At 39.9% G+C, this 17,731-nt stretch overlaps 1 protein-coding gene across 1 annotated transcript; it reads left to right on the top strand.

Moving 5' to 3' along the window:
- The first annotated feature begins 1,437 nt into the window (after positions 1–1,437).
- LOC127946201 (homeobox protein TGIF1-like) lies at positions 1,438–16,081 on the top strand. The gene is made up of 3 exons (XM_052542605.1): positions 1,438–1,722; positions 3,709–3,938; positions 14,431–16,081. The coding sequence occupies exons 1-3, from the start codon at positions 1,707–1,709 to the stop codon at positions 15,007–15,009; spliced, it is 825 nt and encodes a 274-aa protein (XP_052398565.1). The 5' UTR covers positions 1,438–1,706; the 3' UTR covers positions 15,010–16,081.
- Positions 16,082–17,731: the final 1,650 nt, after the last annotated feature.

The following is a 17,731-nucleotide window of genomic DNA, read 5'->3' as shown; positions in this document are numbered from 1 at the left end:
TGGACACACTAATGTGCATGTGCGCACGATCTGACACACAATTCTGAACTGTTCTTGTTTATGGTTTAACCGGAACAACAACACAAACAGGGCTCCATACGCGCGAGAGATAATCAGCGTTAAGAATCTGAGACTGCTGTGATTTGAATTAGGGACGCGTCACAAGGGCAGCTGAAGAAACAAGCGATTCTTGCTTTACAGCCATTTAATCCCAACGCTCAACTGGGTATCACGCGCAGGGCTGATCCAACAGGAAGCATCACACACGGTTTACAAATGGAGTGGAGCCTAAAGCTATTAATTCAGAACCTTCCATTTTGTAAATTTGTTATTGACGTTCGATTTACTTAAAGGTTCTAGAAAACTCAGAACGCATCACTTTATGACGAGGTTTTATTTTTTGCACTGCACATCAGCAAGTGCAACATCGCTATTAAATCTAAATCGCCAGTTTAGTCTAGAGTCCTGGACAAATGACTCTTTTGAGTCGGTTCTTTTTAATGAATTAAAAACCTGTACAGCGCAACCAGTTCAGAGTCCGGCTTCGAAGACTCCAATGAGTCGGATCTTTAAGTGATTCACAACATTTCAACGTTCCTGGTCAAATTAATCAAATGGCTGACTATTTATAATGAATCAGAACAATTTATTAAATAAATATGACTCACACATTTGACAGTGAATCATTATTTATTTAGTAACATAAAAACGGAGTGAAAACTAAATTAAAAAGTAAACTTTTGCAAAAAATAAAATTGGGGGTAAACTTTTTATTTATTTTATGTGTTGTTGTTCCGTTAAATATTAAATTGTCATAATTTAAGAGTAATAAAACCAGAATTGATTTCCAACCATATTCTGAATTATTAATCCCGTGACCGTAATCGTTATAAGGAGAATGGGAACCAATATTATTACATTCGAAATCAATCCCTACTGGCTTTCGGGCTTGCAACAGCAGCATGGACATCTGTCACCTGAAATAAATGCCGCATTGCACCTGATAACACATCAACACTAGGCTATCCTGCAGGAACAGTTATCCATATAAACACAAGTGACATCCAAACATCTCAGTGAAAGAAAAACAACGCGCCATTAAAAAGATTGCTTTGGAGTAGGGCGCTGATGAAAGCAGACCCAAATATATCCCTGCCATGTGTCTTCCTCTTAGTAATGTTAACCTACATTCATAATAAACCAGCTTCCTGTCTCTCTGCCGCAGTCATTAAAGGGAAACGTGCAGGAACTAGATCGATCCAATTTAATGTCCAAACACGTCTACACAAACACATTCCGCGCGCTGGATCTTTTTCTACACGCGTTTAAGATTCGGATCGGTTTGTCAAAAAGCCCCTTTTCTGTCTCTTTTTCTCCTTTTTGTATGTCTGATGTCAGATTTTTCCCTCTTGCCCTCGGAGGGGGAGGATCTAACCGCGTTGAGTCACGCAGCTGTCAAAGATAGCTGTCACCCAGTTTCCACATCAAACACACTGAATGAGACGCGCAGCCTGTCCCAGGTAACGTTACCCGACAATGTGTTGCGTCTCCGACAAATGAAAAACGCGCTCCGCTGCGATTCCTCGACAAAAGAAACATTTCGTTCGATACTTTGTAACAATCTGGAATAATACAGTTGTGTGTGACTAAAGCGAGGGAGAGTCGACCTCGTTGTTGCCAACGTGAAAAAGGGGATTTTGACGGACATGAAGACCAAAAAGGGTATGTATCCTCTCGATACGGGTGATAGCGGCGATGTATGTTATATTTTTATCGGTGATTGTAACGACTGGATGAAACTTGTCGCTGATGTTTGAACAGAAAATGTCTGGCATACTGCTATTGTTATCGGCTGCAGACAAAACAGCCTTTTCTCACCATGTGCTGGCGGGCTGTCACAACGAGCCCATTCAAGATCTCATCATGCTTGTTTTTTATTCCTAACATAAAAGCTTTGATTTTGTACAAACATGCTTATGTAATAGTGGTATTTATTTGAGATGTTTTAAAGTGTTGTTTCACGAACCAGTCTACAACTATAACTTCAAATGCTCTCAGATATAAGCCTTGTAATGTTTGTTGTGCAGGAGGTATAAAACGCCTTCGTGTAATAGTTGAACGCCTTTGGTTTGGAAAGAAAATGTTCACGAGTTCTCACAACACTGACTCAAGTTTTGTTGGGAATATGAGGGGAACTTTCCATGTGTCATTTTTTTTTTATTTGCCGAGTAATCTTTTTTGCTTCCACCGCATTTGAACATTGTGTAGCGGTCTGAAATGTGCAACAATAATTCCTGACCTCCTTTTGTGAAGTTTGTGTATTTCGCGCTGCTTCCTCGAGGCGACGCTTTCACATTCCCTCCGACCTCGTGTTTCTCACGGCACAATAGAGCCCGAGTTATTCTATGTTATTAAGTTAATGATTCTCGTATTTTATGGCGTCGAGCCGTGTAGAGAGTTGAGTCAACCTTTTAGTAGTCGCCTGGCGTGATTTCATAAGTTTTCATCTAGAGAAAAGTATAAAAAACTGAGTTTGAAATGTCCCACAAGCGACGTTCTTTTGTTCGTTCTTGAGATTTGCAACAGGTTCCCCTCCCCCTCCTCCTCATCATGTAGGCCGACTACGAAATTACTCTTCCATTACTCCTCTTCACAAGTTCAGTCGTTTTCTCACACAGCCTTAAATATAGATATGTACGTGATTTCACTTGTTTCGTTTTCAGACCGTGAAGTGTCCCACGCTCGAGCTGAAGTTGGGGAAAGTTTGGTTTCACTTACAAAGTGCTCATGAACTAAAAGTCCCCCTCAGCACTCGGAGTGAAACGTGTTGTTGACAAATTAACCGGTTTATGTCGTAATAATATGCATGCCAAAATTATGAGCAAGAAAATAAGTCATATCCGCATTTAAAGGGGTAGTTCACCCACAACCAAAACACTGCCATTATTTACTCCCCTTCATTATTCCAAACCTGTATGACTTTCTGTCCTCCACAAAAGTAGATGCTAGGTAGAAGTTCCAGACTCAGTCATGATTCACCTTTTTCATATTATTAAAGTGAATAGTTAATTATACTGTCATTCTGCCCAACATCACCTTTTGTGCTTTATAGAAAAACAAGTCATGCAGGTTTGAGTGTGAAAATAGGTAAACTGGCTCTTTAAGTGAGTTTTGCAGCGTCTTTAACCATATTTGTTCCCTTATTTTTTAGCATTCAAACAGTATTTACAAAGATGAAACATTGACAAGGTTTAGACTCTTTGTGACGCCTCCGCTCCAACCATGAATCACATGGCTTTGCTTGACAGCAGGGATGTGACACATCAGCTGCCACACACACACACTCTCTCCCTTTCAGACGCACGCTTATACATGTATACAGACGGCCAGGCGCTGTTGTTTAGCGTTCAGCGGTTGGCATTTTGGAGGGAGAGACGTGCAGGATGTGTGTGTAGGATAGGGGGAGGAGAAGGGTCCTCAGCAGGGGTTGGGGGGGTTGATGTTTGACTGGGTGTCTTTTGTCCTCCTCCACACATATGGGTACATACTCATTCCCTGAAACACACGTATTGACTGTTCCAAACACATTTCTAATACATAAACTTAACTTCATGTGGTTTTCAAAGCCTTTTCATACACATTTGCTCAAAAGGAAAGAATAATGTTGTAAAGTTCATAGTTGTAATACTTCACGTCTCCTGACTACAGGTGTGTTGGCGATGTCTGGAAGTGAGACAGAGGACGAGGACAGTTTAGATGTGCCTCTTGACCTCTCTTCAAATGGAGGAGTGTCAGGGAAGAGGAAGAGGAGAGGAAACTTGCCCAAAGAGTCAGTACAGATACTCCGGGACTGGCTCTACCAACACCGCTACAATGCCTATCCATCAGAGCAGGAAAAAGCCCTGCTGTCCAAGCAAACCCATCTCTCCACACTACAGGTACAGAACATTTTCAGAAAGTGTTTGTATGTGGCCTAGTACAGTCCTAAAGAGACCCAAACAAACAAATGAACAACTGCATTTCATGGACAACTTGGATTATCTGGGACTGTTAAAACATTCAGGCAGTGTTATTTTAGTATTATTAGTATATACTCTTATTATATTTATTAATTTTTTAGCAATTGTAAGTTTTATTTAACTTAAAATTCCTTTTTTTTTTATTATAGTAAAGTTAGAAAATTTTGGCACTTGAAGTTTTCATCTAATTATATTTGTATTTATTTTATTTTAAGATTTATTTAAATTACAAACAATAATTAAATAAATCAAAATCTCCAGTGGAAATTAATCTGGTTTTACTTTGCTCTGAAGTATTTTAATGTCTAGAAATTGCATTGATGAATGCTAAAATGCTGTATATAAAAAATAGATTAAAAAGTATAAAAAACAAAATGGACTGAAAATCATTGGCCAAAAGGTTTGGGAGCCCTGAATAAAGAGATGTTTGAATGACCCAAAGCAGTTTCTGAAGTCATGCTTCATAGAAGGTCTGAAGTTTCTCAAGACTGCTTGTTTCCTTCAAGAATGCAAAGGGGAACTTTTCAGTTTTCTGCTTTGTTGATCAGTAAGCTATTTATATGCTTCATGGGAGAGCAGTTGGCTGTCATTAATGTCAAGTTCAACCGACGTGTGAAGGAAACCGAAAGGTTCAATGTCATAACTAGCAGCTAGCCAAAAAAAATGTCAGAAGAATTAAAGAGTCAGCTCTTTTCGCTTGCACTAATGCTTTTTAGATCACACATTCTGTTCCCGCTGAGTTTTAGCGTCATATAAACAACACTTCCTGTGAATGCAGTCAATGGAGAGAATTCCTGTGGACAGATGAGTGAATAACAGTTTTGAGTCATCTGAGATGTGGCCACATTGAGAGAGAAATAGGGAGGGAGGGAGAGAGAGAGAGAGAGACTTGCTCAGACACTGGGCCAGGAATTTCCCCTGCGCTCAGCCAGCTGTCTCACTAACAATAGGGAGACACAATGCACACACATTAACATAGTCAAGACTACCAGGCTCAGGCGGACCGTTGGATACACAATACTGCCCCATTACCCAGAGAGGCTTCTCTTCTGAAGAGACTCGTTGGAAGACAATACAGGAACATTACCATACTGAGGACTGAATCTTGACAACAGGCTCTTAAGATACTGAGAAAGAAAAATTCAAACTTAGGTTAGTTTATTATGGCATTATGTGTTTATTGGGAAAGTAGGCCAGAATAGAATTGTACAAGGCAAAACAGCTTTGCTTATTTTGTAGCAGGTGTGCTAAGTTTAAATATACCAGGCTGAAAATGTAAAGATTGAGTGTAATACTCAACACAGTTTCCTGTGGTGCGCAATCTGCATTGACTAAAAAGGCCAACATCAACTGTTGATATAAACTAAAGGTGTTAACAGTAGGCTGTTACATAACGGTAGTAATCAGTCTTTTTGTGGAGATCCACACTGAAGTCAAGCATTCACAAGTTTTCTGTAGCATGAAATGTTGGATTTGCATTCGAGTAGATCAAAACTCCCCCTCAGATGAGACCAGAAAAGAGACGTGTAAGATACAGCGCTATTAGCATGATTGAGGCCTAAAGCGCTTATGCCCAACAAAGAGCACAATCTGAGGGATAAAGGTGAACTGTTACTTAGGTGACTGAGCGAAATCCTCACCGTTGAGAGCTTCCTGATTTCAACTGCCATCTCAGTTTTTTTAAAAGAGGAAAAACAAAAATAGAGTCAGAGAACCGTCACATGTTAACTCAATAGAGCATAATACATTTCCATTTTAAACTTAAAGGGATAGTTTACCCAGAAATGAAAATGTGATGTTTATCTGCTTACCCCCAGGGCATCCATGATGTCGGTGACTTTGTTTCTTCAGCAGAACACAAACAAAGATTTTTAACTCAAACCGTTGCAGTCTGTCAGTCATATAATGGCAGTCAATAAGCTCCACGGCTTTGAGAGTAAAATAAAAACAAAACATACGCACAGACAAAACCAAATTAAACCCTGTGGCTCGTGATGATACATTAAGGTCTTGAGACACGAAATCATCATTCTGTGCAAGAAACCGATCAGTATTTATATAATTTTTTACCTCTGATCCACCGAAATGTCTGACCACGTTTACAACATCCAGCGTGTGACACGTGTACGTGCTCTGGCATAGTAGACATTATTTATATATATATATATTGTTGTGGCAAAAACAATTACAAACAAATAGCATCTCAGTGTAAGAGACAAGGAATCAAATTATATTTAAGGAAAGAAGTTTATTTTCCTTAAAGAGGTGCGTTCACTGTTTCAGCAGCTACCCTGAAACACAACAGACCTGAATCACACTGAAAACAGACAGCCTTATTATACTGTTATCACCCCCACTCCTTACAGGGCTCCTTCTCTGTAAATTTCCACTTAACCCCGTAAACCAAAACTAACTCTTTCAGAAAACACAATGGTCCTCCTAACCCCCTGGGCTTTTATTATCTTCACACCCGTGAGGTCAAAGGTCTTTATTTATGGATAACCCCTCTGATCTTTCCTGAGTAAATTGCCCACACTAAAGACTTCAAAGGCTCTTTGTTTTACTGTGTGATGTCTTCGTTGCATTTCAGGTGACAAACATACATACTGAGAGAGAAACACAAGTTAAATCAAAAGGAAAAACAAAAATATATGAAAACCCACAAAATGTCTAAGAAAGTAAATAAGTAAGAGTAAAATATAAATTTTTCTACAACAATTCCTCCTCTTTATCATTCTCTGATAAACGATTTGGATTATTTAACATTAGTTTTGATTATAATAACTTAAAAACTCGCTTGTTTTTAATTCTGTGCAAACTCATACATGACTATAATATCGAAAACGTAAATTATTATAATTGTTTCAAGTCATTTCATCACAGTTATACTCCTCAAGTCTGACTTTCGTATACCTGATCAATCTTCACATTTCTGTGTAAATGTCATCACTCTCGTCACTCTCATAATCATCACATTTGTGTTCACTATCTGTTGGATAAGTGGTCAGTTTTACTGCTTGTATGGGCGTCCCAGCCCTGACTTAACTCTGTACTAAGCTGGAAATACATCTCATAATTCATTGCAAGCAAAACATGATCAGAATTCCTATCACTACAATTGGCAGAACAGTTTGAATTATCCAGTACATCCATCCTCCCCACAAAGACATAAACCCACCCGGCCCACAGGTTGTCAGTCCGCTCGGGTTCTCTTACAGCCTCTCTCATGGGTTCAATTATGTTGCAAAGTCAAATTGAATGTAGTCTTACAAAGTCCACACATTCCTGGCAGTCTGAATGGGTACCACGGTCTTGAGCGATCTATCTTGTCTAGTGATTGCAGCTCTTTGCAATGTCTCTGGTTGTGGCTGCACAGATGGCTTTACTCTGCTCACCGGCCTTATCACTCCTCTTGAGTGACCTTGCTCTTGCACTTGGTGTTTGGGCTCAATCTTGAGGCTTATTGTTGAACTTGTTGTTGTTGTTGCTGAGGCTCCTCCTCCTGTTGCCCTTCTGATATGGGCGAACTCTCCTGCAGTGGCTGGTGTGCACACACGAAGCTCTCTCCCTCAGACCTTCACCGCCGTGTGTGTTCTCGGCAAAACTTGGAATGGCCCTCGCCACCGTTTCGCCCTCCAGTTCTTCCTCCTCAGGTCACGAATTACCACGTAATCCCCCGGCCTGATCTTTGGCAGAAACATCTCAGCAACCTTCCTCTGGGCAGCTTTCACCTGCACACAACTGTTGGATAACAGACAAGACATTTCTTTGCAGTAATTCAACATTTAGTTTTCAGACACATCCGTTGATGGAACCCTGCATTTTTCCCCCTTCTATTCCCATGAATGGTGGTCTACCAAAGAGAATTTAGAATGTCCTCAAATTTGTTCTGACTCTCTTTCTCATTGTCATGTAACATCCTTTTTTTTTTTTTTTTAAAGTATCAGCGAATATTGAGAAAGCCCTTGGTAAACCACAATTCTTTCATCTGTGCAATCATTCCCCCTTTTGATACATGGTCTAACCCATGTGTCAACTTAGCATAATGTTTAAAAAAGAAATGTTTGGGAAAACAGGGCGTTCCAACAACGGATCTCCACACGCTATAAACAGCCTGATGCCTTCCAGTTGTTTTTTCTCAGCTCCTGTGGAAAAAGACTGCATGCTCTGTAAACAAGGAGAAATGTAAAGATTAATGTCAACTTGTGCGCAAGTGGCTCTTTTACTATTATCTTCATTCTGATCCTCAGCCATATCAGCTCTAGCATTTCCTGTTGAGGTGAAACTTTTATCATTAGTATGCGCTGCGCACTTAAAAAATCGCAATTTTGTCTGGCAATAGAATAGCCTCGGGCAGGTCCGATACCAGAGACGCGTTTAGTATCGGCCTCCCTTCCAATTTCAATAATTTTCTGTGCTTCCACAAAGCACTAAAGTCATGCGTGACCCCAAAAGTGTATCGCTAGTCTGTGTATATCGTCACGCATTTATCTGCTGTCAGTTTACACACTTCGGTCAATGCAACCAGTTCTGCTGCCTGCACAGAATAGTGTGATGGTAATTTGTCAGATTTCAGAGTTTCAAATTCAGTCGTTACAGCATAACCCACTTTATTCTGCCCTGTTTGTGGATCTTTCGAGGCAGACCCATCCACAAAGAGGACATTGTCACAATTATCAAGCGGTATGTCTTAAAGGTCTGGACGTGGTGTGCACACCTGTTCGAGTGCTGACAGACAACAGTGATGTTCCTCACCATCCTCCTGTGTGGGCAGAAGGGTGGCAGGATTCAAAGTTGTGCATCGTTTTACAGTTATGTTTGGCATGTCCAACAAAATTGTATGATACCTCAGCCATCGGGCTGTAGACAAATGTGACGTTCTCTATTCTTGCAAAATCATGGATACTGCGTGTGGAACCATTAAAGTCAAATCAGAGTAGCCTACAAATTATCTCGAGGCCATCACAGCCAGCTTGGCCGCTGCCACTGCTCCCAGGCAGTGTGGAAGTCCTGCAGCTACAGCATCAAGTTTCGCTGAAAAATAGGCCACAGGTCGCAGTCTGTCACCATGAGTCTGCAAGAGAACAGAAGACATAAAACCAGTCTTTTCATCAACCATCTGTACAAGCGAGCGGTTTATGATAGGAAGGCCTTATGTTGGAGCCATAGCACTTTCATGTTATCAAATGCTTCCTTAGCCTCGCTTGTCCAGACAAGTCTGTCACATGACCTCAGCCTTTTCCCTGTCGTTAGGGCTTGTAAAGGCTGCTCAAAAATGGCATAATTAGGGATGAATATTCTGCAGTAAGTACACATCCCCCAAAAAAAATGACAGCATCAGTTTCTTTGTAACTGGTTTTGGGACCTCTTTTATGGCCCGTACCCATTTCTCAGACAGTGCTTTGCTATTTGGTTTGATCACTTGTCCCAGGAAGGCTACTTCCTGTTTCACAAACTGCAGCTTTAAAAGACTAACCTTGTGCCCCCCCTGCTCAAGATGCTTCAGGAGAGTCACAGAGTCACAGTTTGATGGTATTTCTGCCAAAGAAATATAAACATCTGAGGCAGAAATAGCCCCCATCCCAATTTCTTCTAAGTTTTTTTTTTTTTTACACACATCATTCTTCACAAAAGAACAGTTCTCAAAAACCTGCACATCAAAATCACAGTTTGATTTAAATGCTCCAACACTTTTGCTCTGTGCTATGTCTTTATCAACTTCAACCCAGTCTGTGGCCTGTAGGCACTTTTTCACAAAAAAGCCCTAAATCTTTCCACTGCTGCTTTATGACATTCAACACAAATAGGTAGGGAACACTCTCTTCTGTCATTAAATAACACTGCAATTGTTGTTCATTCAAACTCACAGAAAGCAAACACACATTCTCTGTCCAGAAGATCTTGTCAAATTTCACACTTTCATTCTCCACACCATTAAACCAAGTTTCTCCATACTCTGAGTCTCACTCAACTACGACATGTGACGTGCAATGCATTTTATCAGGCTTCATAAACTCTGTGTTGATTGGTGTTGTTCAAACTTTAGCCAATTTCAAAATCATCTCTGCCCAATCAACTTCTTTTATCTACCATTCGTAAGCCCACTGCGGCTCAAATTTAGAACATGTTTTTTGTGGTACTTCCTCAATGCTAATGCCATAGGAATCAGCACAGAGAGTCAAATTTAATTCACACATTAAATCTCTGGCCATTAGATGATGGATCAAATGGCCTGAAGCCGAAGTGCTTTCATACACTTTTCCTGTCATTTTCGGCACACATGGCAAGTCACATGGTCGTAAAGTGCTCTGGCACTCTCCGGAATCGACTTAAAAGTTAATTATTACTCCCTCTACTATTATTGGGTATTTTGGCATTTGAGAAAAACCCTGTGGTTTTGTACAGTTTTAAACATTCTTCAGAAACACTGCTCAAACTTTCATCATTCACAACATTTTTTCCAAACACACAAAGATTTGCAAGCAGATTCTTCATTGCAGATAGCAGACAGTAAATCAGTGTATGTGTTTGTGTTTGTGCGTGTTTTGCGTGTTAGAAATAAATGTTCACTTCCCTTTCTCGTAGTCAGTCACTGACCTCCTCGAACTGGACCATCTCCATCCTGCTCTCCTTCTTTTTAATCTTTTCAGTGTCCACACGCGGAGGAAATTCTGCGCTTACTGCGTTAGTGAAGTTTTCCACTTCTTTCCTGTATGGTTTGTTGCTTGCATGGTTCTCAGTCTGTGTGCACACGTCTCACGTCCGTTGTTGCCCGTTTTCTGTTCATCTTATGCCAGTTCGCTGGACCCATTTTCACACCCAGCATCCGTCTCAGTTCTTCTGAAGTCGGGCTGGACTCTTGGCACAGTAAAAGCTGTTCTTTCGCAAACCTTTCGCTCGCATCCTGCGGATCTGGTAACATGAGATGTGCCATCAGGTCTCTCATATCATTGTCCAAGCTCTAAAAACAAAACAAACAAACAAACAAACAAACAAACAAACAAACAAACAAAATTGGCCCATCTGGGCCCGCAACTTTGACCATCAGAGCTCTTATGTTATCGGCGCTGTGTCTTTCGGAGCTGTGACGCTGATCTGTCCACTTTTCACTCTCGGCCTGCTGGTGCTTGGCCTTTCTGAATCAGTTGTGCTGGAAACAGTTTCAGATGTGTTTCCGAAGATGTCCTTTTCTCCGTCATGTGCACTGTTGTGTCTGCCGCTGCTCGCGCTCCTCTCGCCGCAACTCCTGCTGAATTTGTTGCTGGTCTTTGGAACGGAGAGCAGTTGAGATCATGGTCCAGTTTCAGGGCTGTCAGCTCTGCCACAGGGTAGTGATGTTTAGAAGCCGGCGGTGCTGACCCGATCTCGGGTGCATATTGGAAAACACAAACACACTTTTCATTAGTAGCATTTTGCTCCGGTGGAGCTGTTTTCTCACACACATTCTCTTCCATCTTTTTCATTTCACCCATACATGCCAATTCTTTCTGCATTTGCTTACGTTCTCGACTTTCAGCCTATTTTTAACCAACAACCTATAGTCTGAGTACATCCTTTACACACGTGACGAACACATACAACAACCATTCTGTTTCTTTCTTTTTTTTCTTTTTTTTTTTTTTTTTCAACTGCCTCTCTCAACACATTCAGTCTTACTTTACTTAATTTCCCTTCTTCAGGGAATTCATTATATTTGATCAGCTTTTCCATGTCTAACATGCACTTATGTCCATAATTCTTTTTCATTTGACCGAAAACTGGTGTATAAAATTTTGCTAGCTTACTGTTTGGTGATCCCATGTTGGCTGACTTCAATCTCTTCTGGATTTCCTTCGACGCACGTCTATAATCTGTTAAACGTCTTCAACAGATCCGATTTTGTCACCTCAAATCGGCAAGGTTAGCAAAAAATGCTCTGTAAATTAAGCTTACTCAAAATCTTCACTCGATTGAATCATTCTAGTTCACCTAATCAGCTGTGGCTCTTCCGTCCACCTACAAGCAAGTTTTCGGCATAAAATTGATTAAAGCTTCTAGTTTTCGGCATAAAATTTACAATTTGCCTCTTGAAAACCTTCTCTGCCCGTGTTACAATTTTGCCTCTTGAAAACCTTCTCTGCTCGCACCAAAGCGATGGTCAGCCACTATGGTACAAGCTAGTTTTCGGCATAAAATTGAATTAAAGCTTCTAGTTTTCGGCATAAAATTGACAATTTGCCTCTTGAAAACCTCTGCACCATTGTTACAATTTGCCTCTTGAAAACGTTCTCTGCTCGCTGTGGCTCTTCCGTCCACCTACAAGCTAGTTTTCGGCATAAAATTGAATTAAAGCTTCTAGTTTTCGGCATAAAATTTGCCTCTTGAAAACCTCTGCCCCATGTTACAATTTGCCTCTTGAAAACCTTCTTTGCTTGCACCAAAGCGATGGTCAGCCACTATGGTTCACACACACAGTCATGTCGAATTACACCACTCAAAATAAACAATTTACAGTCTCTTACCTGAGATGCTTTTACTGCCACCGGGTTCTTTCTGATCTCATCTGAGTCACTTCTGGCCCTGAAAGCAGTTTTGGCTCTTCTCTCTCAATTTTCGAGGTAAGACCAGAGCCTGGTGCTCTGAGATGATCACTTCGTCAAATCCGCTCAGGACCAGAAGAAACCACCGTGAGATCCCACTATTCTGACACCAAATTGTTGTGGCAAAAACAATTACAAACAAATAGCATCTCAGTGTAAGAGACAAGGAATCAAATTATATTTAAGGAAAGAAGTTTATTTTCCTTAAAGAGGTGCGTTCACTGTTTCAGCAGCTACCCTGAAACACAACAGACCTGAATCACACTGAAAACAGACAGCCTTATTATACTGTTATCACCCCCACTCCTTACAGGGCTCCTTCTCTGTAAATTTCCACTTAACCCCGTAAACCAAAACTAACTCTTTCAGAAAACACAATGGTCCTCCTAACCCCCTGGGCTTTTATTATCTTCACACCCGTGAGGTCAAAGGTCTTTATTTATGGATAACCCCTCTGATCTTTCCTGAGTAAATTGCCCACACTAAAGACTTCAAAGGCTCTTTGTTTTACTGTGTGATGTCTTCGTTGCATTTCAGGTGACAAACATACATACTGAGAGAGAAACACAAGTTAAATCAAAAGGAAAAACAAAAATATATGAAAACCCACAAAATGTCTAAGAAAGTAAATAAGTAAGAGTAAAATATAAATTTTTCTACAACATATATATATATATATATATATATATATATATATATGCCTCATTTGTGACTGTTTCTATGGGTCATGATAAGTTCCAAAATGGCAGACACTTCAACGTATCTGGAGTGATTGAATAAGTGGCATAATCTATACATATCTATGATGGTATTAGACGCATGTGTGGAAGCATTATTTACACAGTGCAGAGAGATTGCGGATGTGTTCACTGGCACTGCGATGATCTAAAGATATTAAGAAGTACAGGTAATCACAATTGAAGATGATTTTGATATATCATCAGACAACATTGCCCAACCATATTTATTCGACGTCACGCGCTAGATGTTGTGAATACACTCAGGACAGTTCGACATTGCGGTGGATCAAAGGTAAAAAAAAAAAAATATATATATATATATATATATATATATATATATATATATAAATACTGTTCAGTTTTCTTCACAAACCAATCGTTTCGTGTGTTAAGACCTCAATGTATCATCACGGGCCACAGGGTTTAATTTGGTTTCGTCGGTGTATGTATTATTATTTTTTTTTTTTTTTTACACTCGGAGCCGTGAAGCCCATTGACTGCCATTATATGTCTGACAGACTGCAACGGTTTGAGTTAAAAATCTTTGTTTGTGTTCTGCTGAAGAAACAAAGTCACCTACATCATGGATGCCCTGGGGGTAAGCAGATAAACATTAAATTTTCATTTTTGGGTGAACTATCCCTTTAAGCAAGACAAATGATACAACACTGCAAAATAAACAAAATAATTGAACTTTGGAAGAATGGCAGGTGGAAAAAGTTGTAATAAATATTTTTAAAAGTTATTACTTATTTAATGTTAGTAATTTAAGTTAGTAGTCATTATTTAATTAAACATTTAAATTAATAATGCAAAAATATAATTAAAACATGTATTTTTATTTTCTGTTTTACTGTTTTTAACAACAAAACAAATATTTCCCAAAAAAGTACAGCTTGTTCAGCTTATTTAGATCACCTGCTTATTCATAATTGGATTGTGGGACATGACGTATATCATGTAAGTAAATAAAAAATTGATAACAGGATCTAAATTTATTACCAATATTGTGATATATTATTGTATCCCCATTTATTATTGTAAGTATTCTGGAATTACCATACACATCATAATCCGTTCTTCTCTCCACAGGTGTGTAACTGGTTTATAAACGCCCGGCGGCGACTCCTTCCTGAGATGCTCCGGAAAGACGGCAAGGACCCCAACCAGTTCACCATCTCGCGACGGGGCAGCAAGGGCGGCGAGATGCTCAGCGACAACTCCCAGTCTCCAAAACACGGCCTGCTCGCTAACGGAGAGGACCGCAACAGCTACGAACCCGGCTCACCTCACCCAACCAGCAACACACCCACCTCGGTTACCGGTTACCCCAAAAAGTCCCTGTCCCCCAAAACACCCCCGTCACCTGGACCTGTCTTACCCAGACCCTCTGTCATCTGCCACACCACCATCACCACAACCACGCAAGGCATCGGCACGTCAACGCGCCTCGGCGTAGAGGGGGCCACGGAGCTGCCTCTCACAGACGCAGCCGGCCTGTTCGGGTGTCGCGGAGAGGGTAACGTCAGTCCCCAGAGCGGCCTGTTCAACACCCCACCACCCACCCCGCCCGACCTCACCCAGGACTTCAGCGGCTTCCAGTTGCTGGTTGACGTGGCGCTGAAGAGGGCCGCAGAAATGGAGCTGCAGGCCAAACAGCTCCTCGCCTGAAGACAGAAAACACGGATGGATGAATGAAAAAGCTTCATCGATGTTTGTTTCTTGCCCCCCAAAACCGAACCCACTCCACAGTGGGTTCAAAAAAACTTGACTGAGCAACAGAAAGCAAACAAGCATGGCCTGATCATTTCTATTTTTGGTAAACGTAAATCAAATTGATGAGGATTCCTTTATGTAAAGCATTTCAAGGTGCCTTGGCAAGTCAGTTCTTTCTTTTGTATTCCATTTCTATGTAAATAAATATGTATCTTTTCGTTTTGTACACAGGGGACCAAAACAAACACAGTAATACAACTTCCTGTCAGTCCTTTTTACAAGAGGACAAGCTCTTTTCCCATTCCTCATGAGTCTTTTTTTCTCGTTTTCAGAGATTCGGCTCTATGATTGTCGGTTTTGCCTCATTTTTAGAGAACACGTCTGATATTCTGCCTCAATTTTTTTTTTTTTGCACAGAATGGCAGATCATCTCAGTATCTTATCAACTAGCTTTCTCTCCGACAGACTCTAATCACTACTACACCAGGTCATTCTGTGTCTCAAAGATGTTCAGTTTTTGTATTGTTTTTTTTTTTGTTGTTGTTGTTGTTAAGTTTCTGATGCTGTTGTTAGTATCTTGCGTCTTTCCTTTCATTACTCTTGAGGGATATTCAGATGTAGCAGAACTATAGTCTGAGATTTCCTAGAAACGGCCAGTGAATGTGCCCACATGCTCCCCACCCCACCCCTAAACACACACACACAGACACACACACACACACACACACACAAATATACACCTTGGAAAAATGAGCTGGAAGAATGAACACTACATGAATTGTATTAAGTTTTTTTCTTCTTCTTTTTTTTTGGTTTATCAAATTGAGACCACTTTAAAAGGATAACAGGAAAGAATGGTTTTATTTCACCAAATATGTTGATTTCAAGGTTTTGGGACCTTAGACCAGTGCATTTACAGTAGCCAATGTGACATGATGCCCAATGATGTGACTTCTCCTTACTGTGCAATGTATGTGGCAAATAGGGGTCACAACGGTGTTTAAATAAAGTTTTGTTTTCTACAAAATAGGCATTCATCTCCTTTCTTCTGCTTAATTTTTTTTACTACGTTGTTCAATGAGTGTGTTTGTGGTAGGAAAAACTGGAAAGATTCTTGCATTCAAGACTTAGCCTTCAGATGACGGTTCTTTCCAGTAATGTTTGAAAAAGGAAATAGCATGTAAGTCCTGAAAGAATAGGTGGATTGCTTTCATAAAGCGGAAGGCAGCATGAGCTTTGACATCTCGCACATATTAAAGGCATGTTCCTACAGGCTAAATCATTCTGACATTCGTGTGTGTGTGTGTGTGTGTAAGCTTCACAAGAACTAATTAGCATAATCCTGCATTTAATTAGTGGTAGCTAAAACCAGACATCAACGATGGCTTGCCAATGGCGTCTGTGAGAGTGTGCATGTCTGTCTATCTGAGCACAGACAATAAAGACCGATTAGCTGGGACACGTCTGTCCTGGATATCCAGTCACACTCAGTTAGACAGCTGTTCTTTACTTTAGACTTCTCACTGGGACGAGATCCAAACAACTCAAAGAGTCACTGGTCTAGTTGAACAAGTGATCAAAGTGATTAGCAGCTCAAAGTGGTTAATTCACCGAACACTTGTATTTAAAAAGACATAAGGCTCTATAAGACTTGAGGATTTTTGGATGGAATTGATGTCTCACACACTTTAGATGAGCGTGTATGTCTGGATTCATCTGTGGGAAAACCTGAAGGTGTCTGCTAACAAGACTCAAAGAAGATCTGTTCTACTCAGGCCTCGGGCACTGATTTAAAACAGTGAGGCCTAGTTAACAGTAGGAAAGTATGTAAAAGCTAATAGGAAGTTTAAAAATCTCCTAAAATTGTGAGATATAAGGTCAAAACTGTGAGAAATAATGATATGCAAGTCACCATTACAAATCACAGTAATGAAATGGAAAGTCATAAAGACATAAAGCTGGAATAATAGTTAGAAAGTTAACAAATTGTGGTAGTCAACCGTAATAGCCAAAATAATGTAGCAATTACAAGAAATAAAGACAATTATGATATAGAAATGTTACAGTTTTGAGCCATTCCTATAAAATCACAGCTGTGATATGATTTTACAATTGTGAGACATCACAATAAATTAAAGTCACAATAAAAAAAGAAGAGAGAAAGAGTTATAAGAATCAATTGTGAGACAAAAATAACACTAAATGTGAGATACACTAAACTGTGACATATAGAGTCAGAACTGTGAGAGATAGTTGCAATTGTGTGAAACAAAGTTAAAATTACAACAGCTTCCCCATATATAATAGGAGAAAGAAATAAAATCACAGTTGTGATATATAAAGTTATACTTGTGAGGCCACAAAAGTGGACAAATGTGCCATGACATGAAAGTCATAATTGTGAGACAAAGTCATAATATTAAGACATGTTGCAAGACTGACAAGAAGTTTTGAGAAATATAAAAAATGTGAAAAATTCACAGTTGTACGATATAATTAGGTTTCAATTGGGATAAATAAAGTCAGTTATGACAAACAATGTGATCAACTCTGAGATGAAGTCTCAAGTTACGAGAGATTAAACTGCAATTGTGGGATATTCATAATTGTGAGATAAAAAGTTGGAAATGTGTAACTAGGTTTCTATGGAAAAGATTCATTCATTCATTTATTGTGG

Source organism: Carassius gibelio, chromosome A24 (genome assembly GCF_023724105.1).
Source record: "Carassius gibelio isolate Cgi1373 ecotype wild population from Czech Republic chromosome A24, carGib1.2-hapl.c, whole genome shotgun sequence".
NCBI classification, from domain to species: Eukaryota; Metazoa; Chordata; class Actinopteri; order Cypriniformes; family Cyprinidae; genus Carassius; species Carassius gibelio.
Note: the sequence above shows the minus strand (reverse complement) of the source record. Positions and strands in the feature narration are given on the sequence as shown.

Bases quoted from the DNA above. Each gene is read 5' to 3' on its own strand.
- LOC127946201 (XM_052542605.1), top strand. The intron at 3,939-14,430 runs GTACAGAACATT...TTCTCTCCACAG, and splicing joins CCCATCTCTCCACACTACAG to GTGTGTAACTGGTTTATAAA.